Source organism: Parus major, chromosome 2, assembly GCF_001522545.3.
Source record: "Parus major isolate Abel chromosome 2, Parus_major1.1, whole genome shotgun sequence".
Taxonomy (NCBI): Eukaryota; Metazoa; Chordata; class Aves; order Passeriformes; family Paridae; genus Parus; species Parus major.
This window is the reverse complement of record NC_031769.1, coordinates 107,887,863-107,914,638: the sequence shown is the minus strand read 5'-3', so window position 1 is coordinate 107,914,638 and position 26,776 is coordinate 107,887,863. Positions and strand designations below refer to the sequence as shown.

General features: G+C 37.5%; 1 protein-coding gene and 1 long non-coding RNA gene across 3 annotated transcripts in view; one reads left to right on the top strand and one right to left on the bottom strand.

The window, feature by feature from the left end:
- The first annotated feature begins 306 nt into the window (after positions 1-306).
- Positions 307-26,776, top strand: part of B4GALT6 (beta-1,4-galactosyltransferase 6) — a 30,649-nt gene continuing 4,179 nt past the window's right edge. Inside the window, exons 1-9 of one of the 2 annotated variants that reach the window (XM_033512247.1) lie at positions 827-937; positions 1,439-2,622; positions 16,322-16,438; positions 16,755-16,868; positions 21,043-21,167; positions 21,663-21,779; positions 22,688-22,875; positions 25,065-25,187; positions 26,006-26,107. In XM_033512247.1, the coding sequence (XP_033368138.1) occupies positions 16,339-16,438; positions 16,755-16,868; positions 21,043-21,167; positions 21,663-21,779; positions 22,688-22,875; positions 25,065-25,187; positions 26,006-26,107 (869 nt within the window). In that variant the 5' untranslated portion in view covers positions 827-937; positions 1,439-2,622; positions 16,322-16,338. Of the gene's footprint in view, positions 938-1,438; positions 2,623-16,321; positions 16,439-16,754; positions 16,869-21,042; positions 21,168-21,662; positions 21,780-22,687; positions 22,876-25,064; positions 25,188-26,005; positions 26,108-26,776 lie in introns of both variants that reach the window. The other variant, XM_015617962.3, reaches the window with a different exon arrangement.
- On the bottom strand, positions 14,323-16,760 carry LOC107200041. Its single transcript, XR_001519467.2, has 2 exons — positions 16,687-16,760; positions 14,323-14,487 (listed from the first exon to the last, which is right to left on the bottom strand). It is a non-coding gene; the product is annotated as an uncharacterized LOC107200041 (long non-coding RNA).

Below are 26,776 nucleotides of genomic sequence, written 5' to 3'. Positions count from 1 at the left end.
AGCCAATCGGCGGCCGCGGGCTCGCTTCGACCTCGCCCCCCATTGGCCCGCGGGGCTCGCGGGGCGGGGCAAGGGCGCGCGCGCCCGCTCGCCCGCCCGCCCGCTGCAGTCCCGCAGTGCCGCCGCCGCGCCGGGGCTCGCGCGCGCCACAACCGCCGCAGCGGCCGCGCGACTCCTCCGGGTGCGGGGCGGCTCCTCCCGGTGCGGGGCGGCTCCTCCGGGTGCGGGGCGGCTCCTCCCGGTGCGGGGCGGCTCCTCCCGGTGCGGGGCGGCTCCTCCCGGTGCGGGGCGGCTCCTCCCGGTGCGGGGCGAAGCGGGAGCGGCGGGGCCGGGCCCGGCTGGCCGCAGCGCGGAGGTGACTCTGCTCGCTGGTAGCGGGGATGCTGCTGCTGCTGCGGCCGCCGCCGCCGTTAGTACGGGGACTGCAGGCGGGAGAGCGGGTGGCCACGGCGCCCGGCGGCATGTGAGCAGCGGCGGGAGCGTTCCCCGAGCCCCGCGGCAGCGCTAAGGGGGCCCCTCCCTCCGGCGGCGGTTCAGCCCGCCCGGAGGCGCAGCGCGGAGGCGGGCGGGCATCCCCGCTCCAGCCGCCCGCGGGGAGACAGCAGGACCGGCCACAAAGCGCCGCCGCCCGCCCTCCTCCGCACACCGCGGCGCTGCCCCTGCCAGCCCCGCTCCCAAGGAGGGAGGGAGGGGGCTCTCCTCGCCCCCTAGTCACCTTCTTGCCGCCCGATCCATGGGAGGAGCGGGCCGCCTCCCTCTAGGAAGCGCCGCCGCGGCTCGCCGGGACTGAGCGGAGCGGCCGGCGGCCGGCGCGGCGGGAGGATGCCACTGCTGCGGAAGGCGCTGCGCGTCTCCAACCGCTCCATGCTCGCCTTCATCTTCTTCTTCTCCTTTTCCTCATCCTGCCTCTACTTCATCTATGTGGCCCCCGGGATCGGTGAGTCCGGAGCCTCCCCCTCGGGGAGCGGGGGTGAGGGCGGTGGTGGGGGGCGCGCCCGCCTCCCCCGGGCTGTCACCGCGGCGGGGAGGGCACGGGCGGCGCCGGGCGAGGGGCGGCTCGGCTGTCGGAACGCGATCCCGCCCGCCCGGGAAGGGTCGGGGCGGCCGGCGGGGGCGGCGGTAACGTGCGCTGATCCCGCATCTTTGTTCTGCTGCTTTCAAACGCTCTAGAAGGTTCATCTGCCATCGCGAGGTAGGTGGATGCTGCCCTTGCTTCTCAGGCTGGCAAAGTGAGGCACTAAAGCTGCTCAGCGTTTCGTCGTGTTACAGTGGTATGAATCGGGAAAGAACTGCAAAACTGCTGGAGTCACTTAAATGTATTGATCTTTCAAATTGTTAGTAACTTGCATTAATAATAAAGCCTGTGTGAACAAAAATGAAGAACCAGTTTGAACATTTGTTATTTACTTCTGTTAGTGGGATCTCTCTCTCTTCACAGGTTTTACAGTTGGGTAACTTCCACTTCTGAAGAAACCACTTCAGAGGGAGACAAACCGTTGATTTAGAAGAAGCTTCATAAAATAGCTGTGCAAGTTTGTGTCTAAAACAGACCAAAAAAAAAAAGTGCTGGTTTCCTTAGTTTACTTTTCTGCAGTTACTGAGAGACCATCAGGCTTTTTCTCAGTGGATGATCCTTTTAGAACTGATTAGCATTACCCCAGAGCTAAGGCCAATGGTATTCTGTATGGTGCTCCATGGGATTTCCCTGTTTTGGGTGTCTCTTGATTAGAGAATGTTTTCCTTTCTTTTTCCCCCAAGGAATATTGCCGCATTTTTCTGCACATCTCCTTGCTTATCAGGTGCTACCTAAATACTTGCAAAATCACCTCTCTCTTTATCCTTAGTGCTTATAACTTCTCTCTGTAGTCCTTACTACAAACTGTCCACACTGAATCTTCAGGAATTGTTTCCTGTTGATTGTGTCTTTATGCTGTTTGGCTCCCTCTTGTTCACTATCTTCTATTTAACTTGAAAACACTTTAAAGGTGCAATTGTTCCTTCTATACTTAAATAGTTCTATATAGTTCACCTATTGTTCTATAGTTCTCCTTTACTTATGTACTTCCAACAATATTGACAAGTCTGCCAATTATTCTTCTAGTTCAAATAAATTAAAAAAAATAGGAAATATGTAATATTTATAGGATTGGAGTTCTGAGCTTTCTTGTCTGGCAGTGTTTCTCTGCTGAAAGGGATGTGATGTAGTCTTCCATGTGAGAATGATGCTGATGTCCATTTAGACATCTTAAGTCTTTGAGGTGCTAGTGGAGGATACATAAATAAAGTAGACTTTTATTGCAAGTAATTGATACATGATTTGAATAGCAGAGCACAGTTTCTACATGTTTATAAGTGGAATTTATAGCATCTTACATAATGTTGCAGCCATAGTTTTACTTTGTTACTTAAATGTTTCTTGCTAATGGGTATTTTCTTAGGAAGTACATTGTTTCACTAAGCAAGGCTTATGCAGTACCTTGTTGAGAATCAGAGCCTCTAGTGATGAGACTTTTAATTTCTGACTTCATCTTTCTTCTCAGCTATGGGATTACATGTGTATTCACTTTCCTTTGTACCAGGAATTAAATGAAATCAACTGTATGTACCAAAAGTGTTCTTGAGGTAGGTTAATTAGGTCTGATCTAATTTGAGGGGAAAAAAGAATCAAACTAGTCTCTCTTGCTATCTCAGATACAAATGCTGTAGTTGTCCCTTTCAAGATGTGGTTTAACAATGCAAAAATCTTGGGTAGTTACATGAGTTTGTGAGATTACAACTCTTTCTAGCTACTGATCAATGTAGTGCTGCCCTGACTGTATCTGGTTGTGTTGTGAACTCATCCATCTTAAGTCAAAACCCTGCAATAATGAACTTATTCTATTCCTTGTCTGTGGCACTTCTTATGTCCATTTTGAAATGCTGCTGTGCTGTGCTGGTCTGAAGAATCCTGGGGAAGAGAATATAGAAAATGGTAAAGGAAAGGGCAGTAGGAAAGTTCTATATCTCAGCCTAACAGCCTGCAGATGTAATGCTGATTTCCCAGGAATTTGCTCCTTAAAATGTTCCTGTGTGGAATGGAGAGAGAGAAAGTCAGATATTATCTAAAAACCAACAAGCTTCCTGGCAGTATAGTGAAAATGTAAGAACAGAAGATTTTCAAAGCACTTAGGAACACCCAAGTTTACAGGCAGATGATTCATCTAATAATCCTATGCTGTACGGTCATGGCATTTGCATATTGTGATAGAATAGAATATTTCACTGTACTTGCACTTTTTGACTGAGTGTAATGAAATAGATGCATCTAAGTCAAGGCTGATTGTGTGTGTGTGGAGAGGAGGAAGGCTAAAGGTTGCTTATTGAAGCTCAGCCACTTCACCTATTAGCAGCTTTTCATTAAATATATTCTGCAGCTAAGTCATAAATGGTTGGGAATCTGTCATAATTTAAGTGTACAGATAAGTTTTACTGAATATATTTTAGTTCACCAGAAAATTTTCTTCCTCAACAAGCTACAAGGTACAATGTCAGAGGGGAGGAAAATTGTTAATTGTGCTGTAGGGAGCTGGAACTGCTCCCTGGCTGGCTTCTCTTTGTGGTAGAGGAACTGAAAAGAGAGGGAGAAGTTGGACTCCCAGATGTTTTATGGACTAGCAGTGTACTGGAAGTTGGGAGAGGAAAAGTGAGTTATGCAGCAGAATGGTTTCCTGAGATGTCCAAGTTGATTGAAATTTTAAATTCTTATGGGCTAATGGAGTGGGAGTTACCCTTGGCAAGAAATTCATGGCTTATCAAAAGAAAAAGACATCTGCACATGTAAGCCCTTGGCACTGGAAGAATTCTCAAGGAGGTCACTATCTCATTCCCTCTGTCCTTCAAACTATAAAATACTTACTGCATTTTTTATTGGATGGAACTGCAAATTTTGTAACAAATGCAGTTGAGGTCAACTTGAAATATTGACAATTTGTTTAAAGGAAAGAAATCTTAATTACTTACTTTAAGGTATCTAATTATTTGTCTGATATTTAAAAGTTTTCATTTGCACCATAATTACAGATATTGCAATAATATCACTGGAGATTTTTTGTTTGTTTTGGTTTTGTTTGTTTTTTGAGGAGACCTCTCAGAATGTTAGTTCTTTGGGAAATAGAAGCTTTTAATATTCCATATACTTCAGAATATGAGGGGAGGAAAACCACATTTTCATGTTTTCAGACATAGTTCTGTGTTTTGAGATGAAGACAAATAGTACTCTAAATCATATTAATATAATAGGGTTTAAATGGTTGAAAAGAATTTATACACTATGTTGGGATTGTTCATTTTTTCTTTTTCTGTAAGCACAGATGATTGGATGAGGTAGAGGTAATTGCAGCCCTACCTCAGCACCCTGGTAATCTTTTGATAGTAAGAGGAGCTGAAACACAAGAGCAGATTGATTTCTAACTATTTTCCTACTTTTAATTTTTCCTTTAATTTTTTAATTTTGATTCAGTGGATATTTCAGAGGAAAACCTTAAGGGATAGGATGTCAAGTTAAATTGGTCAAAAAAACATTCAAATGTTTATAATTAAAAAATTTAATTTAAATGTTTAATGAACTTTTGTGTGATAGTCTCAAGTACTCAATGAAAGCAGATAAGAGGGGCTGCTTTTCCAGAATGACCACTTTTGTGACAGTACTTCAATTGATGCCCCTCTGGTAAAAGCAGAAACTGAAATTTTGTATTTCGAATTAATAGCCTGTGATTCTGAAACTTCATTGAAATATATGAATATGGATATATTGAAAGTTTCAAATATTCATGTATTAGTTAAAAGCTGAAGAAGCTAGCTGAGAGCAGGAATATTTGGCACCAGTAGGGTTTTTTTTTCAGTGTTGTAGATAAAAGTAGTAATGAAAGGGACCCAATCCATATCTGGTCTTGACAGGTGTCCAGAACCCGTGTGTAGGTTTGAGTTTACATTGTGGAAAGGATCCAAAGATTAGGAGAATAAGACAAATCAACAAGGCAATGGTGACCAAAGGAGAGCACTTTCTGGTCTAATTTCACTGTCAAACCAACCTGAGTATTGCAAGAGACAATTTTCCCCCTTTTTTCCTGTTTTTCTCATTTGCTCTCAGCATTAAAACTGAAATTACATTGGACAACATAATAGATCTCAGAAAACAGTGTCTTATTCATCCCTGGGTTATTCCTTTCTGTCTTATTGCAGCAAAAAACCTTTTCAAGATTGAGTGGAAGAATATCTTAGAGCTCTCCATATTGTAGTTAATTTCAGTCTAGTTTTTCAGCCAGAGGGTGCTTGAGTACTGGAACAGGCTCCCCAGGGAAGAGGTTACAGCATCAGGCCTGACAGAGTTCAAGAAGTGTTTGGACAACATTCTTAGGCACATGATGATGTTCTTGGAGGGGTCCTGTGCAGGGCTGGTAGTTGCACTTGATGATCCTGATGGGTCCTTTCCAACTCACCATATCTGTGATTCTGGCTTGTCTACCTTGGATGTAATGACCTATGCAGTTCAAATAAGAACTGGTTATGAAACAGTGCAGTGATCAAAGAAGATGCAGTCTGCTTTGACATCAGTAACTAAGAATCCTGAATGGTGAAATGAGATTGAGGAGGAAAAAACAGCAAATGTTTTCTCTCTTATGGTCTTCTTCTTCTTTTATTAAAATCTTTCTGCTTCTTTGTTAGTCCTAACCAAAAGGTAGCTGTGCAGCATACATGGAACTTGGAAACATCTCTATTGGTTTTAGCTCACAATTTTATATAAATCTGTCTCCTGTTCTGTTACTAGGAACTAGTTTTCCTAGTAGGAAGAATGATATCACTCCTTTTTGAACTTGTGGAGAAATGGAGGAGAGTGCTGAAAATGCTGTCAGCAAGATAAATGTTTATCAATGCTTCCTGGCTCTGAGCCCATAAATATGGGCACAGCCTTTGTGCTGATATTCTTTGTTCCTGGCATCTGTGGCAGTTGTAGTATTTCTAAATACTACATACATAATAAATTGCTGTTTGATTATAGAATAATTTAGATTGGCAGGGACACCTGGAAGTCACCTGATCCAACCTCCTGCTGAAAGCAGATCCTACTGGATTGAATTGCTCAGGGTCATGTCCAGTTGAGTTTTGAATAAATCCAGGGATGAAAATTTTGCTGTCTCTCTGGAAAACCTGTTCCAGTGTCAGACAACTGTGAGAAAATTGTAATTTATAATTGTAACATCCCACCTTATGTTCATTGCCTTGTGTCTTTTCACTGAGTACTTTCAAATGTTCAGTTTAGTCTTCTCTGTACCACAGTACTATATTACTGAAGACAGCAAAAAAATGCATCCTCCTCTTAGCCATTTCTATTTAAGACTGAAAAAACCCCATTTATTTTAGTTTCTGTACATAGTATGCTTGATTTTGGAAGGTTTCCTCTTGGCTTGTTCTGGAATTAATGTTTGTCTCTTTCTGGGATGCCCGAACTGAACATGGTACCCCAAATATGATTTCACAAGCTGATGAATAGACGACAGCTGCTCCTATTGATTTGCTGGTTATCCTGTTGCCAGTACAGGGCAGGATACTGTTGACTGTGTTTGCTACAATGATAGGTGGCTGGTAATACCTTTTCTGAGGGTTTTGTAATAGAGCCTGGGTATAGATAGGTTTACTGCAGCTCAACGGCTGCAGTAAAATACAATTAATACAACTGGCTTGTTTCTCATGCTGTGTGGAAGTAACTGATAAAAGGCTGATGAGTTTTGCAGGGTGTGGTAGATGTTTATGTTTGTATTTTTCTTTCCCCATTATTGCCTTCATTTATTTCTTTCTAGGGAATTATTCTCATGGGTCTCTTAAAAGTTTCTTGAGTAAACGTAACTTGTCTGTCCCATTGTTTCACAATTTCTGCAGGGAAATGGCTGTACTACAGAACTGGTTGTTATTTAGGAGCTGTTTTTAGCTATATTCCTTTATTAAATTTCACCTGTAATTGAAGGCTTCATTTGGAGGCAGGAATACTTTGGTGAGCTACAGAGGCCGCCTTCTTGCTTGCATTGCAGTTTTTCATGTCAGTTCCACAAATTATCATCAAATCCTTTACCTGTGAGATTGTAGTTTACTTTCTGATTATTAGGGACTTCCTTTTTTCTTGTGCAAAGAGGAAATTGAGGTTTAAGCACTCTGCTTGATCTCTGATTTCCAGTGATCAAACGTTCCTCAGCATTCTGACTAAGGGCTTGATCTCATTGAACCCATTGAACTCTGGCAGTATCACGGGTAAGTTTTCTGCCTGGGAGGAGCAAAGACTTTTCCATTATGTTTGCCCCAGCACAGTCATTCCTAGAACCTGATGCTGAATAAATTATTGTAGTCTTGTCATTCATGACTGTCTTTCACTTTTACCAACGGATTAACTTTGACTAAACATGCATATTTGTTTCTGAATCAGTAGTTCTGCATTTTTAGCTGATAGTTTTCCTAAAGCCCTTAGGTATTACTTGTTATTAGTCAGGGAACTTGCCTGCATAAGATTTCAATCAGTATTCATTTTGTGATGTTCTTCTTAGTCAGAAAACAGAGAAAAACCAGGTACTTATGGTGTGCAGCTAACTTCACATGGACAAAGTAATTATAAGACCTCATATGAAAGGAGGTTTTTACTTAAACCAGCCAGTTATTTGAATGCATTCTTCTCATGGGTTGAGAAGGAGAGATTGCATACCCTGGGGACATTTATCTGAACTGTGATGCCTTACTGACATGGCCAAAGCTTTAACCATTTCCACATCTGTCTGTGGTGAAAGACAGATTATTTACTGGCTTTTGATTAATAAGACTTTTTCTACAAGTGACTATTTTTTGCTTGCTTTTCTATAGCTCTTACTCTTAGGTAATCTTTTGTATTCAAATTATGTAATGACATTATAGGGAGAAGCATACAATGATTATGCTTTGTGTGGGATCCAGTGCTAGATTCTTGTGAGCACAGTGCAGAGATTGGTTTCAGGACTTAAAAATACAAAAGATGTTTTTTTGCAATTGGCAAACAGCCAATAGTTAGTTCACTTTTAGATTTATGGTTGTCCTTTTTTTTTTAGCTTCAGTTCATTGTGCATTTATTGAATTATTCTACTTATTACTTATTACTGTATAATCAACTAATAGCCTGAGAGGATAGAATAGTATCAAATATGTTAGAAATTATATTGAGCATTGTATACTATATCATGCTTAAAACTACTGCTAGAGAAAGAAAATTTGATTCAATTTTTTCACTGTAAATGGAGATCCCCTCATTTACTGTCTTCCAATAAACAGTAAACTGACATTTATTCAATTCCTCAGACTTTCAGTCAGAGGACTCATCCATTTGGTGTATCCCTTGTTGCAATGAGTATACAGAGGTTGTCTGAAGTATTAAAAAAACAATTTTGAAGGTTCTCTGTTGCAGTTGATATAGATTTGTCCATCTGCACCATTTGAATGATCACTGTTAGCCTCCAGAAACACTGGTAGCTTTTGGGTTTTTTTGAACAGATTGAGGTGATTTATGTCTTTATAAGATATTTTTCTTATAAGGAGGTATACATATACAGACACAAATGGAGACTCACTATCCCTGTGAAATAAGATTTGATTTATTATTATTTTACAAATAGCGCAAAACTGCTATTGAATATTAAAAAACAAATCTAGTAAAGAATATATTTCAAGGCACATAGTTTTTTTTCTTTTTTTTTTCGTTGTTGTATCTGTTTTAAAAACAACTTTTAATTAACAACAAATGTGTAAAAATAAAGACAATGCTAAGGAAGTTGAACACTTACAATAGTATTTATTGATGTTTGTTGTGAATTTCTATTTTTGAATAGGAACCAGTTTACAGCAGTCTTACATTACTTGAGGGATTGTCCTTCACTGCTAAGTTGTTTAATGAATCAATTTCACAGACTAAAGTCATCATCTTGTGGAAAATATTCTAGCTCCTAGAATTGTAACTGTGATATTTCAAAAGCAATCTTCAGTTGACCTCTATTTACTGTATATTTAAATTAATCACAGAATTTAATCTTTAACACTTCTGTGTTAATTTGCCATGCATGAACTCTGCCAATAATATATTTCTAACTCTAGTATTGCTGAGAACAATATTGCATAACCTTGAAATAAGAAGAGATCCATATGGGACTTGTTCTAGAAATGCTCCATGAGATGATTCCCCATTTACAATTACTACTGGAGAACTTTCTGTTAACCTGTTTGAATCCATACCAATTTTTATGCAATATGTTAAATGTGCTTTTCAGAAGTCCCATGAAAACAGGTGTTGACTAGCAGATGAGTAACTTCAGGGGCACTGGTCATTTGTCAAGACCTATTCTCTGTACAGCCATATTTACTGCATTTGAATCTTGCAGAATCCTTGGGTTCTTTATGAAGTATTTCCTATCTGAATTTTTCAGGAATTTCTTCTTCTGGAAAGATCAGTGTATAATGTTGCTACAACTGTTCTGATGATAGATCGTCTTTGTTTTTTAAGGTCTGGGCATGTTAACTTTTTACTAATTACTTTGAAAATATTCTTGACATAATGCTTTTTTCCTATGTTTTTGGGTTTGTTTGGCCTTGGTTTTCTGGTTTTGCTTTGGCAGAATAAAAGCTGCATTTTAAAATCAAGTTTGTGACCTCCAAGTTTATCTTTTGTTTGCCATTTTAAAATAATTTTTTAGTAATAATTAATACTTTTCTATGTTTTAAAGTAATCACATTTCTAACATCCTGGTCCTGTTCAGAATGTCAGTCACTGACCTAGTTTCAACTTCACTTGTTCTGTTGTATATTTTACTACACTGAATGCTTCTAAGTGCGTGGCATATTTTCTTGGCTTTGCTTTGGTGTATGAGTACAGCATGATAACTTACTAAGTTTCTATATAAAAATGAGTCTTGTGCTTTTCCTGTGAAGTTGTGGGATGATAAACTGATGCAGTATTGTAAGAAATGCTTTGGGTTTTGGTGTACTGCTTGTAAGGAGCTTGATTCCCTAATGGAGAGTTATCTGTGAATGATACCATTTTCTTTAAAAAAAAGGTGTAAATAGTCTTCAAGTGACTACTTATATAAAGCTACCTGATCTAAAACATTGAGCCACTTTTATAGATATTTTTATACTTCTAGAATTAATGCATTGGTCGTCCCCCCCCCCAACAGTCTAACACTTAAAATAACTAGTGAGCTATTAAAATTCGAGACAAAAAATGATTCACCTGATATTTTTAATATGTCCTCTGAAATACAGGATGATCCCTTTAATGCCCTAATGTGTGTTATCAGAATGAGTTTTAAATAATGCTCTAAAACCAGGACTTTTGATGATAGGTGCTGTATGTTCATGATTGCTGATGCAGATCTGTATCAATTGATAGGAAAACTTCATCTGAATTAATTATGAGCTTTGAGCTCACACTTGCAGTTGCTTGAGATGGACCACTGAGTATAGAATTGATTCCAAGGTGTCCTATATGTGTGTATTCTTTTATATTCCACACTGCCCTTTCCATCTGATTAACTTGTAAACTGTATGACAGCCTGGATTCTATGTTTCTTGAGTCAGAAATTCTTTTTCCTGCTTATTATGAACCATATACAGTGAAATAAGAATGAGTAAAATTGCTTTTAGGTGGTTACATTGTTAGATGTTTTCTTTGGTTACATGCGAAATTTTGCCTTCCTGGTTTGTGCTTTGCCTTGCACTATGACAGCGATGGTTGATACAAATGCAGAAAGACAGAAGGAAAAGAAAAATCACAGGTTAGCTGAGGTTGGGAGGGAGCTCTGGAGATTATCTAGTCCAACCTCCCTACTCAAGAAGTGGCACCTGGAGCCAGTTGCCCAGGACCGTGTCCAGAAGGCTTTAGGCTATTTCTGAGGATATTCTCCACAACCACTGTGAGCAATCTGTGCCAGTGCTCCATCCCCCTCACAGTACAGGAGTGTTTCCTGGTGCTCAAGTCGAACATCCTGTGTTTCATTTCATGCCTGCTGCCTCTGGTTCTGTCCCTGAGCAACACTGAAAAGTGCCTGGCTCTGTCCCTTTCTGCAGTTTCCCTTCGTATACCTTGTATACATATACACTTGCCTTGGTACACATAATGTGACCCCCTGAGCTTTCTCTTCCAGGCTCAACAATCCCTGCTCTCTCAGCCCTTCCTCCCAGGAACAGTGCTTCAGTCCCTTTGTTCTCCTTCATGGCCTATTGTTAGATGCACTCCAGGATGTCCATGTGCTCTATTCCACTGTGGAGATCAAAACTGGACATATACCAGGTGTGGCTTGAACAGTGCTGACTGAAGGCTGTGAAGAATCACCTTGACCTGCTGGCAGCATGCTTCCTAATGCATTCCAGGATGCTGTTGGCCTTCTTTGCAGCACATTGCTGGCACATGTTCCACTTGATGTCCACCAGGACCTCCAAAGCCTCTTCTGCCAAGCTGTTTTCTGGTTGGATGCCCCTAAGCATATTTTGGCGCATGGGGTTGTTCCTCCCCAGATGCAGAAATTTGCTCTATTCGTTGTGAACTTCATGAAGGTCCTGTCAGCACATTTCTCCAGTCTGCTGAGGTGCCTCTGGATGGCAACATGGCCCTTTGGCATATCAGCTACTTACCCCGTTTTTGTGTCACAAATAAACATTTTGAGGTTATGTTCTGCCTGTCATCCAGATAACTAATGAAGGTGTTAACAGGAATGAACCTGGTATTGACCTGTGGGGTACATCACTGGTCACTGACCTCACCTTTTGGGCTTGGTCATTCAGTTTTTCATCCAGCTTACCATTTGCTCAGCCAGCAAACAACATCAGCCATCAACATTTGTCTGGGAGGGTCTTATGGGGTACAGTGTGAAAGGCCTTACTGAAGTCCTGGCAACAATGCCCCCTGCTCTTTCCTTATCTGTCTTTCATCAGAGAAGGTTACCCAGTTGTTTGACTATTCCTGATGATTTTCTTGTCATTTGTGTACCTGAAGAATGATTTCCAGGATTAGCTGCTCCATCACCTTCCTTGGGATCAAGCTGAGGCTGATCAGCCTATACTTCCCTGGGTCTTCCCTCTTGAAGATAGGAGTGATATTCACTTTCCTCTAATCCTCAGGCCCTCCTTCCACTTGTCATGATTGATCAAAGATATTCAGGAGTGGCTGTGAAAAGACATTTGCCATCTCCCTTAGCACTTGGTACATCCCATAAGGGCCCATGGACTTAACCTGTGTCCTGTTTGCTTAAGTCTTCCACCAAAGGCAAGAGTGCAACTTCCTTGATCCAGACTGGTCTTGGGGATTTGGACTTCCTGAAGACTGGTCTTGTTAATAAAGGCTGAGAAAAGGTGACATTCAGCATTGCAGGCTTATCTGTGTGTTTTTCTCATTGAGCAGTGGGTTCACATTCTCCTGAGTTTTCTTGTCACCTATGTACTTACAGAAATGCTTCTTATTGTCTTTGACATTCCTGGCCAGACTCAGTTCCATTTGGGCTTTCACTTTCCTAACTGCATTCCTGGATGCTCAGATATTTTTTCTATATTCCTCCTGCATTACCTGTGATTGCTTCTGCCCACTGTATTATTTTTGGGTTGGATTCTTTTTTTTCCCACGAGGTTTTTCTTCATCCATGCAGGCCTCCTGGTATTTTACCTATTTTCATAGTCATTGAGATGTATCTCTTGTAAGCTTGAAGGAGATTATCCCTGAATATTACCCAGCTTTCTTGCCCTGCCTTCACTTGAGGGCCTTATCCCATGGGACTCCATCACACAGATATTTGAAGAAGCCAAAGTCTGCTCTCTTGAAGTCCAGTGTTATGAGGTTTCTTTTGCTTCTTCCTGCCCCTAGGATCCTAAACTCCACCATCTCATGATCTCTGCAGCCAAGGCTGCCCTTGATCCTCATATCCCCAGTGAACCCCTCCTCCTTGGGAAGTGTGAGGTTCTGCAGATCACTTCCTCTCACTGGCTCTAGCACTTGTGGCAGGAAATTGCCACCAGGGCAACTCCTGGAGTTTTATCTGGCTGCCTTGTGCTGTCAGCCATCCCCCACCCCCTAGAAGAAAAGCTGAGTTTCCCTGTTGCACTGCTGGCCTGTGTGGATTGAATGCTTAGTTCCTGTTGCTGCTGATTGATGTGACACGTGAACTGTGCTCTTTGTCACAGATCTTTGCCAACAGACCTGTACCAATAGATTAGATTTATTTTTAGGACTAAATTAATATTTTTGATTTTTGTCTGATGTTTGCTTCTGATGTAATTAATTGGCTGCTCAAGCATCTGCTGCTACCTGAGCAGCTGCTGAATGATAGTGGAATAAACTGAGCAGATCTGTACTCCTTGTAATTGTGATTGTGCTGGAGAGCCAGGTAGTGGGAAAAAGACTGCCCAGAAAGGAGAATGTTTTATTCCTGATTCATTCCTGATGTGTAGAGTTGGATAGTGAATTGACAAGCAGTTCAGCAAGAAAGAGGAGGTAGACAAGAATTGATAAAAACATGGCCAGGTTAGATCTTCCTGGCTGCAAGAGCAGCTCTTGCATACTTAAACCAAGGTGGCAGCAGACTTTACCTGGTTGAGTTTTTTTTTTCAATTATGTCTTTTCATGATGTCTATTTTTAAGACAAATGCCTTTTCTAACTTTCTCTCTCACAAAGGTCTTGTGTTTGTTCAAATTTTTCCCCTCTGTGTCAGAAGGGATAAGTTGTACTTCACTAAAAGGGAAGATGCTTTTGCAGAAAATCTTGTTTTTCCAAGGTTTATGTCTACATTATCTGGACTGCAGTAACATTTCCCATAAAAATTGAGAATATTTACATGGCCTCTTGATATTTTTGTGGACTTGTTTGAAAATCATTAGTCTGAATTCTTTACAATATCAGGTTCCTAAGACTTTTGCCCTTATTGTTTCTTCCATCTCACTTCAGGGGAGTGAGCAAACAACTGGGTGGGGACTTAGCTGTTAGCCACATCAACCTACCATACCTGGTTTATGTGAATTAAGGTTATCCTTCTATAAGCCTGCTGAAAGCTCTATAAACCTTCTGCAGATTTAACAATTCAAGTGACTTTAGCTTTTGGTATCACATAAAAAAGGATAATAAAGCACACAGTCTTCCAGATGTTAGCTCTGAAATCAATATTTACTAACAGATTTATATAAAAAACCCCCACTTTATTTTAGTGTTGGAATAGGAAGATATTGAAGAGAAGAGCTGTGCCTATGGGAGAAAAAAATTATTTGGGAAAAAAGAAGGAATAATACCAATGAAAAATATGTTGAAATTTGAAGAAAGGAATTTTTTGTTAATTAGGCATTTTTTATTTGAAAGGCAAAGATACACATGGTTTTACTTTCAGGAAAGCCTTGAATTTTGAAATTGCTTGTTTGAAGGTAAAAAATTGTTCTTGGCAAAACAGATCAAATTTCCTTTATGTTGGTTCCTAAAGGAGGAGATTTCTTGAATAGGTAACTTCATATAGGAATTCACAGATTGAATAAAATCCTTTAAATGCTTGGTAGAGACACCCTAAAAATTCCAGTATTTGAATGGAAAACTACAAATGGAATTAAATATTTGGAACTTTACGAGAATTGGTTTAAATTTCTGAGAAGTTTTTGTGTAATTTTTGTTTAAGGAAATCTGATTGTTATCTGTTGTCTTGAATCCCGGTAAGAATTTTTCTTCTGTGATTTCCTACCTGTTGTCAGGCCAAGGCTGTAGCTTTTTTGTTTTGCTTTGCTTCTGTTTTGGTGGCCAGAAGGTGCTGAGACGACTTCAGGATGGTAGCAGCTGAGTAACTTCACACTCATGTAAACTCTTGTTGACAAACACAGCTAGTCATGCTGGCCAAGGTTTTGAGAATTACATGCCATGCATGGCACCTGACAGGTTAAGAGACTCTTAGCTGTTAATATACCTTATTTTAATAAAGAGTTCTTTGAAAGCTGGGACAATGCCCCCATTCATTCATTTAAAAATAAAGACATTATTGTAGGGCTTTGAAATACTTGTCCTTGAAGGACAGTGCTGGTGTTTTTATCTCTGTAGGTGTTGGTAATATTGTTTGCTAATGTGGTGGAATTAATCACCATGTTTTCCTCTCTGGAAGTGCCCCCAGTCTCTTGCACACAGTTCTCTGTAGCTCCAGACTCTGCCTTGGGCTATAAGAAGTTATTGGTTGATCTGGAGTTACTTGTGTATGCCACTGGTGCTGGGTCATCTGATGGAGTTCCTGAGATAATTTTCCAACTTTTCTTTAATCTCTTTATTTATTTTTAATCCCTAGTATGTTTAGTTCTTTCCCCCTAAGATGCAGAGCACTTTTTTTTGTTGATAGGGTGGTTGCTAGTTACAGGGAGCCAAATCCCCCAGGCAATAGGGTGTTTAATGTAGGTGAAGTGACAGATGATCCCTTTGACCCTCTTTGCTAACTCCTGTAAAGGAAATTTCTCCTTCCCTTTGCAATATTGTTTTAGCTCTTTGAATTCTGGGTAGACATTTGCTCACTCAGATATAAATGCAGTTTCATTTCTACCTTACTTACTTCTGTTGAATACCAAGAAATGTCTTGAGATCATATTTGGGGCTTTGGGTGCAAGATTGAGACAGAAAAATATTTCATGCTGCTGTTGTTAGTGAATCACTTAATTACTCAGAATGTTGATTTACTCACCCTTGATGCTTATAATAAATATTTCATGTATAATTATAAAACATTAATACTTTTAGATTGGCAGAGATTTGTAACAGTTGTGTAACAAAGCAGCTGTTTGGAGTGAATGAATAACAGTACATTTTGACTGGAAATTGTGTTAACTAGTGTGTAAAAAAGGGGACCATTATATGGGACTGAAAGATTTTCTAGGCTTTTTTCTTTGTCCTATATTTCAATGATATTTTAGTAGATCTATATATGAGACATGTATCTACATATGAAAATGTTTTTATTGGTAAATTAAATTTTCTTGTCACTCTCAGTTGCTTTTTGTAAGTTAAAGAGAAATGAAAGTGTCATATAAAATGTTTATTGACAGTCTGTTATTTTTGGGTTTGAACAGAGCTATGATTATTATAAAATGGTTATCCATTTTATTCTTTTTTATTGTTGCTGTTAGGTTTCACTGTGTGGACCCTCATCTCAAAGAATTGTTGTTCACTGACCATGGTTTCAGACACAGTAAAAAAAATGTCAAATACATTATAGATGTATGTTAGAATAATTTGGAAATACATAGTTTTAATACAAATTCAAAACTGCTTTTTTGTTTTATCAGCAAACACATATCTCTTTATGGTGCAAGCTCGTGGTATAATGTTGAGAGAAAATGTGAAAACAATAGGACACATGATAAGATTGTACACTAACAAAAATACTACACTGAATGGCACAGGTAAGAATACTTCTTATTTAATTTCACTAATGACATAGCTTGATCATAAAAACTTAGACCCAAGTCCTACTTCTCTGAAATTGGAGTCAAGGTCAAATAGTTACTATTTTTCAGTTCACTTTAGTAGGAAAGATTTGTATTAGCTGTAACAAAGATATTTGTTTTTAATTATAATTCCTCTAGTGGAATAAAATTATGTTTTTAATCATGCTGCTAGGAATTTTTTAACCAAAAATTAATGCTCTTACCTGAATGATGCTGTGGTAGAATTTCAGTGGATAACAGGTTTTTACAAAAATCAATTCTTCTTTTTAAGATTATCCTGAAGGAAACAATTCTAGTGACTGGGTTGCTCAAACAACAATGTATCTTCCAGAGAACTTCACCTACTCTCCTTACCAACCTTGTCCAGAGAAGCTGCCTTATATGAGTAAGTTTTAAACTGATCTTAATGTTTATCTAGTAAATTGAATTGTATTTTAAACAAGACACAGTTATTTTTATTTAAAATAAAATTGTAAGGAGTCTTAAGTATAGAACAGAAAGTAGTGGACAAAATACATCTGATAATGCACAATGATGCTTAGCAGAAATTTGCCTGTAACTAATGTGTTCTGAAGTTTTGGTGTCTTTACTAATCACATTTACTAATTTGAAATCAAATAATTGAACTACTGATTTGTAAGAGAGAAAATTTCATATAGTTTCTGAAGTTATTTGTGATGCATTCCAGAATTCTAATCTCATGTCTTTTAGACACCTGACTTTATCTGTGAGCTGTCATTCAGCATGAGCAATTAATTAAATATCTAACATATCAGTTCAGATCCATACCAAAAAATGTTGCTGGCAGCTGAACTGAATTCTGATCAATTTTAATTCAAAGAAAAGGAGTAGATTTTATTAGGATAACCTGGATTCCTTTATAACTTTTTTTTTTTTTTAATCTCAACTGAGCTTATCTGTTGAAGAAAACAGAAACAGTGCATGTTACCTGTGTTTCTTTTCAGTAATGTCAGATTCTAAACTTTGTTTTATGTTTTAAATATACAGACATGGAGCCAAAAGTATTGAGCAGTTGCTGTTGTTTATGAAACTAAATCAGATAGAAAACTGTCTTAAACCAGGTAGTAATTAGGCCCATGGTATCGTAATAGCCTTATTTCAACATCCTTCCCTCCAGAGATAGGGTTTGACTTTCAAAATCACATTTTTATACAATATTGAACATCTGAACAAATACAACCAAAGTATTTAATTCGTAAATGTTTTAGCTACGTTTGGAAACATAAAATGTTCACCAAAGGACAAATCTGGATGATCAGAGAAAGAAGATGTGATGTTTTTGATGATTGAAAAATGCATATAAATTAGTATTTTTAATGGCACTTTCAAAAGACCAGGCTGTTGGAATTCTGCCAGATTAGTTCAAAACTAAATAGTTCTACTAGTAATTTCTCTATAGATCTCCTTGTTGCTGCTCTCATTTTTCCACTATTTTTGTTGTTGTTAGTAATTGCTCTGTACTTCTTCTATCCTGTTTAATTTAATAAATATTAATTTTAATAGAAAATGGTTCACTAGATAAGTTGCTTTTCAACAAAGGGATATGTGTTTCCCTTTTTGGTTTCTATGTATGGCATTTTAATGATCATCTTTCTATTTATAATCTAAATCATCTCTGAAGATCTTTTAATCTAAAGAAATGTTGTAGGAAGTGTGAAATAGCCAGGGAAGAAAGACTGTTGAGTCGTGTATACTTTGACATGCTTAATTAGTCCAAGGTTATTATAGAAGTCAACTTTTCTTCTTTGCATCCACTTGCCATATTTATATCATGAGAGGGGCATGGTAAAATCATGTTTGGTCCCAAGTCCGTATGATCTTAAAATAGGAACAGCTAATGCCTTTTGTTGTGTGACTCAGTATAACAGGTTATAACCCACTGGTTGAGCAATGCTGTTGTAATTCGTAAGCAAAACACCTCTTCTTCAAGATAGAAGCAGTACAAGAATCTGTCTGTCTTTTCCTTTGTAGATGAACTGATAATTCCAACCTTTCTAGACTGCATAGTTTCTAAAGCTCTTGTCATTCTTGAATTTTTTGCATCATAGACTGTCTTTAATTTGATTTCTTTGTAAAGCATCATAACTGGCTTAAATCCTGCCTACAAAACAAATTAGTTTTGGAAAACTCTTTGTTTTTTTTCACACAGCAGCAGTTAATACATTCCAGGATAAGATTTTCTATTTTTGTACAATTGCATTGCATTGGATTATGTTAATGTGCAATCCATTATAAACTGTAAAACTGTCTTTCTGCATATATTCTATATCTATCATGCAGCCAGGTATGGCTTGTTTTGTTGTGCATGCTTCATTTTTTCCTTCATTAACACACCATCCTTTATTATTTCAAATTAATTTTACTTTATTGTTTTCTGTATGTCATTTGTTGAATTAATTTTTTTTCTGATTTTCTTCTTCAAAATCTTTTTTGCTTTCTCAGCTTTCTTATTTTGTGGATTGCATAAATATGTTTTATTGCAGCCTGCTAGACACTGATGGAACTAGTGAATAATAAGCAGTTATTTACAGAGATGCCTTCTCCTGCCCCCCACCAATGACAGGGAAAAAATGCTGATATCTATTCACTCATCTCCTATGTACTTTTGATAGTACCAATACTTATAATTCAGTACAATTATATACTATAATTAGTATAGTAATACTATTGCTGTTTTTTAAACACTCTGGATGGAATTTCATCATGTCCCATGGACTTAGAAGCACCTTTATCTAAAGGCTTTATCTAAATACTATTCTACCATTTAATGTTTTCTTCTGATTTAAACTGTATAATCATCTGATTGCATCTGCACTTTCTCAGAGGACTGAGGTGTCTGAATCACGTGTTATTCCCTTCACTTTCTGGTGTAGTAATTGACGTTTATTTATTTTCTCTTTAGATTCTGTATTTGAACTGAAAGACTCTTGCTGCTTTTCTGTCTCTTGGTAGTTGAAATTGATTTTTTAAATTAAATTTTTAATTTTTTTAAAATTTATTTGTACATTTTCATATACTGGTCCTTTGTTGATTGACCTTGACTCTATATTTCATAAGATTTCTTTTTTGGGTTGTTGAAGAGTTTCAGACACAACCATTATGATAATATAAGCTTATTTTTAAATAGTTATTTGAATTTTTAATTATTTAAAAATTTGTATTTAAATCTCTGTAGGACTAGCTTGTATCTATGCAGGTTTTTTAGCAATTGCCAGGTTTTCTTTTTTCATAAAATAATGAAAAAAATATGGGTTTCTTTGAATCTCTTGAAATAGCTTCATAATGTACTGTTATTTATAATTTTCCACCTATGATTTTACATTAAAAAAGTTACCTTCTTCATTTGCAAGTAGTACTATATTTAAGCATACCTCAAACTAAAATAGCTCTTGCAGTATCTTCTACCTTCTTCTGAAAACAATAGTTATTCCTAGTGTGTTCCAAAAATTTCAATGTTTTCAAAAGATTTAGATAACTAGTTCATTTTGTGACACAAACAATCTATTTGGCACAAAGAGGATCTTTTGGGTATGGACACATGGGAGAAAATGGGAGTGTTTTTATTTTTACTGACTTTAAACCAACCTGCACCAAAATACTTAACTTTCTAGACAAAAGTAAAAAGAATATTTTATGGTGTTTGTCAGAAAGTTCTTGCAAATTTTTTATTTGATAATCTAGATTATAGTAGTTGCTGAAGGAAAACTTGAGCTTCTAATTAATGAGTGTTACATTCATTCATACTTCATTCATACTTCTCCCCAGATTTCCTTGATTCTTTCTATTGCTTTTGAGGGTATTTGCTATGAATCATTATTTTCAGTTTTTACACATGCATAAACTAATGGCTGACAACTTTCAACTGTCAACTAAGGTAATATTTTCTCATAGTAGGTACTAATCTGATTTTTTTCAAATATTATTGTGGTCTTTATTCAATAACTTACTGAATTTCACTCTCATGTCTTTTGCAAATGCTTTTCCCACTGGAGTCATTAGTTTTACCAATGGTAATTCTCAAATCCAGCCCATTGCTATGAATTAGTTTGAAGCAAATAGTGGTGAATTAGTGGATGAAGACTACGTGCACATCATCTAAAATTCAAATTGAGGAAGTTTGTGGAGTGTAGTGATGATTCATTTTCTTTTAACGTGGAAATGGAGCAGGAAGGCACACAGAATTTGAGTAAAGGTGCAGTAGTGCAGGTGATGTGGGATTTTTACTAGTGGTACTTGAAAGACAACCCAAATTTTCTCTAAAACATGCAGAATTCAAATTATTTGCCTTGTTCTGTGTCCTCTGAAATGAGTATTTTGTTTATGGGTTTTATGGAAGGAATGTTTCTTTTTGGAAACACTAAAAATTAATTCTTTAAGAATTCAAGATTAAGAGGATAGTATAAATTGTTTCTTATTTCCTTGTAGGTTGTGTAGCTACAAATTTCTGATGCCATTTGTCCATGATATTCCTTGTAGTGTTAGGTCAATTAATTAGGTCTTAATTAAAATTAGTATATATTTTTTTTTCTTCTCTTTAGGAGGCCTTATTGATGTCAATATGAGTGAAATTAGTTTTGATGAAATTCAGCAACTGTTCTCAAAAGATTTAGACATTAAACCAGGAGGACACTGGAAACCAAATGACTGTAAGCCACGGTGGAAGGTTAGATGCTGATTTTCTGTTTTGGTTTATTTTTTCTTGTTGGTATGTAAGAATAATTTACCATTGCAAGCACTCAGTCTTTTGGTGCTACATATTTAGTATATTATAGTATTTGTAGTATGCCATCTGTGCTCAGGAAGAAACTTCAGCTAGGAGAAAAATTTGAAATGGATCACCAAGGACTTCTAAAGGTTCATTAGCTGTAGTTATTAAACATTTCATTATATGGTTGCAAATCTGTCCTGTGTGTCTGTTGCTTGAAGCATAACTAGAAGTAAGTGAACATAAGAGAAAAATCTTATTTTCATTTTACTCAAATTTTTTTTCTTAATTATTTGAGCAAATTTCTAGCGCACTTTCCTAGGGGGAACCAACATGTAAAACACTGAGCCAATTTAAATGTAAAAGTTGAAAAGCCACAGGAAACTTGATCTGTACTGAAAAATTAAAATTTTAAAATGCTGATATAATAGTTTTGGGGTTTTTTTTCTGAAGGTGGCTATCCTTATTCCTTTTCGGAATCGTCATGAGCATCTTCCAATTTTTTTCCGCCATCTGATACCTATGTTGCAGAAGCAGAGGCTGGAATTTGCCTTCTATGTTGTTGAACAGGTAACAGCATCTACTTGAAAAGTGACTTTTAAGATTCCTTACTAAAAGGGGTTTGATATTCTTACCAAGATTTGGATGAATCCAGAATTTTAAAATTGTTACTCCATTCTTCTACTTCTTTAAGTGAAGCAGGAAAGTTCACCTCCATTCCCCAGTTTAAGCAGTGGCCAGAGCCATGACACTTTTCTTCAACTATATTGTATTTATATTGTATTGATATATTGATATATTGATATATTGATATATTGATATATTGATATATATATTTCTATTGTACTGATATTTTGTAGGTAATAAGATGACCTCTTAGAATCTATTGTCATTGTAAATTTTCACAGCAAAAAAGTAGGTCAGCAGCAGTGTTCCTCAGGGCTCAGTTCCAGGGCCTTTACGTTCAGTGTATGCAGGAGCTGAATGCACCATCAGCAAGTTTCTGATGAGATCCAGCTGGGAGGTTGTGGTTGACTTTTAAAGGATGGGATTCCTTGCAGAGGGTTCTAGATGAATTGGAGCATTGGGCAGTTATTAAGGGGATGAGATTTAATAAGTCAAAATGTCCCACTCTGCTCCTGGGATGGAGTAAAGCCAGGCACAAGTGTAAATTGGGAGTGACTGGAGAGCAGCCCTGCACAAAGGGATCTGGGGTTGCTGTTTGGCAGCAGGAGCCAGGCTCAGCCCTGCCTCACAGGAGCCAGCGGTGTGTGCCCTGGCAGCCAGGAGGGCAAACCCCATCCTGGGGTGCAGCCAACCCAACATGAGCTGCAGGTCAAAAGGGGCATCATTGTCAATCTTTTTTTTTTTTTTTTTTTTTTTTGTGTGTGTGTGTGTTAGAGTATGTTTTTCTCATAGTATTGAATTTTTTGTCTCTTCTTGATTTTTACAATGTCTCCTTTGTTTTCTGTATGAAGACAGGTACACAACCTTTTAATCGTGCAATGCTCTTTAATGTTGGCTTCAAAGAGGCAATGAAGGATGCTGTCTGGGACTGCATAATATTCCATGATGTGGATCACTTACCTGAAAGTGACAGAAATTACTATGGATGTGGAGAAATGCCACGTCATTTTGCAGCAAAGCTGGACAAGTACATGTACATGTAAGGAAATAGTTTTAGTCACATTATTTCTTAAATACCCAAAAATATTTAAAAGTGTATGGATTTTGTGACACTATATACAGTAGGTGAAAAGAACAAAGCAGCTTCCTACTATGCTATTTAGAGAAATGAATATTTAGTTACTAAAAGAGATTTAATTTTAGTATCTACTTTTGATGCGTCACTAATTAAAATATATTATTTTTATATTATCGTTATTTTATATGATTTTCAATATTGAGCTTATTGCAATGAGGTTGATCTCGGAAAAAAAAAAAGGGCTTTGTATATCAAGGGGGAAAATCTTACCTAAATTACTAGAAATGTTTTCTGGCTACATAAACACCTCTGCTGGATGTTACAGAAGAAAAACAGATAATCTCCAGGAAAATATCACATGATATTTTCTCTTAAATGTACATTTTTATTTATTTTTCATACTGCTTTTTAAACTTATGATTTTCTTCCTGCTAGACCATTTTGCATATTTTCTCTCAGTCTCTATTGACATTTGGTGAATGTAGTGGGACCTGCAGTTTTCTTACCTCTTTCTCTTCTTGTCAGTTTACATTACTCTTGCTTCTTAACACTCTGTTATCTCACGATATTCTTGGAATCACTTCACATAAAGCTGTGGCTTATTGTTTGCTACATGTATGTATTTGCTATCCTGAAATTTATTTGTGAAATTAATCAACTCAACAACCTGGTAAATTAAAAGCAATTCTTTAAAACCATGGCTGCTCTGTGTCTGGACTTCAAGTGGTCAGCCAATCAGCAGTTAAATGTTTAAACATTTCACACACACTTAAAAATAAATAAATTAGCACCTATGAATAGATAAGAGATTTCATCTATTTTTGTGTGTACTTATGAAACACTTTATGCATTTATATAATGTCTAAAGAAGTAAATTGATACATTTTGTATAAAAAAACCAAGACAGATTTGTAAAATACAAAAAATAAATAAACCTCAAAAAGCCTAACTGTCATATTCCAGTTGGTTTTGGGTTGGCAATGTTTTTTTTTTTGGTTATTTTGGAGCTATGTATGTGGGATTTTCTGAAGGGAGGAGGAGAGTTAAAACACCTTCTCTTTCAGTTAAATGTTGGAAGGCAAATACAATTGCAACCTTCTCCACGTGCTATTAAGGTTTGGTTGAATCCTGTGTTTCCACAGAGATTAGAAATTGCATGATTGTGTATTTCTATTTTCTTTCCCCTTGCATTCTGGACTTATTCAGTGTGGCAGTTGTGTCCTAAGCAATGGTAAATCTTTTTGTGGATGGTCTTAACCCCTTGAAGGTTCCAGATTTGGAAGTGTCTCCTAAGAGACTTTTGTTTTATGAGATTGTGTGCTGCTTCTGAAAGAAAGTTACTCTACTGTAGCAGCTTCTGGGTTAAGGATGCAAGTTAATATTGATGGAAGTAAATACAGATACTTAAATGTTTTAATTTTTTTTTTTTTTTTTTGATTAACAGAGTGTTTGGAGGCCTATAAATCACATTGGCTGGGGAAAAATATGTTTTATAGATAGGCTGTTCATGTTGACCAACTGCTTACTGCTTAATTATATGTGTTAGCAAATACTGTTGCTTACTGACAGGAAAGCCCTTAGATCCTTTTGATTCAAAAGTTTATCTTTTAAAAACTGGAAAATGTTTTGGTTTTTTTTTAAATCAGCATGTCATTCACTGTTTAATATGTACTGTTAAACTGTTTCTGTCAAATTTTGACAGTTCTGTAGAATATAGTAATGAATTGAAATTATTTAATTGATGCATTACTGATTTGCAATTTTTCAGTTGATTAAAGAGGGTTTTTTCAGTTGAACAATGTCAACATAAGTAGTTTGAGGGCTTCACTTAACACTTCAGCTATGGGTCTGAATCAGCCATCTGATCTGAAATACCTGGTAGACTTTTGTTTCATATGTGTGATACTAATTGGAGCTACAGTTTAAGAGCACCTTTTATACAAATCAGACACTACTGCAAACCTTTTGTTCAACTTGATGTACGTTACTTAATGCTGGCAATCTATGCACCAGTTTCCATTAGTGAATACATTCAGCCTCTGATCATGTCCTTAGTTTGGGGCACTTGCTCTTTTGGAATGGTGTTATTCAAAGAGAGGGCTACCCATCACAGTTCAGCTAACAATGTAGAATTTGTCTTTTGTTTCCAGCCTACCATACAATGAGTTCTTTGGTGGTGTAAGTGGCCTGACAGTGGAACAATTCAAGAAGATCAATGGTTTTCCAAATGCCTTTTGGGGATGGGGTGGAGAAGATGATGATCTTTGGAACAGGTGAGTGCTTAGGTCTTTCTGTACCATCCACTCTTTGAGACCAATTAGGTGCTTTCTGTTCTGTTACTTGTAACTTTTTTGTAATTTGTTTTAAATGGACAAATTCTACATAGTTTGCTTCAGAAATATCAGAATATATAATTTGAAAGGATAAGTATGATGTTCTTTTTTTCTTGGCCTGGGGAAAACTAGCAGGTTTTTAAGAGCTAGGTCTTATAACAACGGATATAACAACAGGTAACCATACTAAGCATATTGCATCACTCTTACTGCTAACATTATGAAATACTATGCCACAGAAATGTAGTGTAAGCAAGAGTTTCATATCTTAGAGGAAGTGTTTGAGAGAGAGGTTCATTTGTGAATATATTGATAGTCCCAGGCTGGACAATGGACAGCCCTACTCATGACATTACCAACTGCTCACAGTGAATGAGTCTAAACTGTTCTAACTGAGCTATTGAAAGCATCTCTGTGAGTGTGTCTATAAAGAGATACCTTTTAAAGGAGAAGTTTGTTTCCATACTTTTTTTCTTGCTTATTCTCATACTTTTATGCTGGAACAAGCAGGAAATATTGAAGAATAATTATTATTGTTGTTGTTGTTGTTGTTGTTACTATTATTCATTATTCTATTTGATTTGCTAGCTTTTTTACTTGAGTTTGGACATTTGCTGTTTTTTTTTAGGAAGAGTATGCTAGTGAACAGAAAGACATATCTTTAAAATATTTGATGTGTATTTTTCACTTTTGCTTTAACTTGTGTGGTGAGTTGTAAGAAGATGTTTTTACAAACGTGTTTATGTATTATACTGCAGGGTTCACTATGCTGGATACAATGTAACAAGACCAGAAGGTGATTTAGGGAAGTACAAATCCATTCCTCACCATCACAGAGGTGAAGTCCAGTTTTTAGGACGGTAAGACAAACAGAGAAATATTCAAATACTACACCTAAAGATGTGAAATTTTTTCCTTGAATCTACAGATATGAATAAGCAGTCAGTTCTTATCAGTGCTATTTCCTCATTTGTGCTAAAATTTGTGTTTTCTTAAAAACATGTTTGCTGTTCAGATATTTTTTATTTAACCATGAGAGAGACTAAATTTGTGTGTTGGAAGATATTATCATCATAACCTTTGATCCATAACGTTATTCCATAATAGTTTGGACTTTAGTGCTGGCAGGGCTCCATAAATTAGCTATTCTGGATATTTTGCAAAAGGAAGCAGTGCAGCTAGGGCAAAGGACTCCTGCATGAAAACTGACTTAAAAACTCCTCAAGGATTGGTTTCTTTCCTCATATTTAATTCTTTTCTGAGATTCAGGTCTTCTAATTTCCTACATACATTGATTTAAACCTTTCCTTTTGAGGTTCCTTTCTTTTGCTCAAAGATACAAAACAGTTAAACTGGCCAACTGGTTCTGGCTGCTCTGGAATGGAATAGAAACCAGAATGCAGCAGATGAGCTACCCATAAAATTTAGAAGGTGAAACACAAAATAAAGGGTTTATGATATGTGTTTAAAGGTAACTAGAAATACTGCTCAGTTCAGACACAATGGGTGTCTTTTTCTGGGAACATATT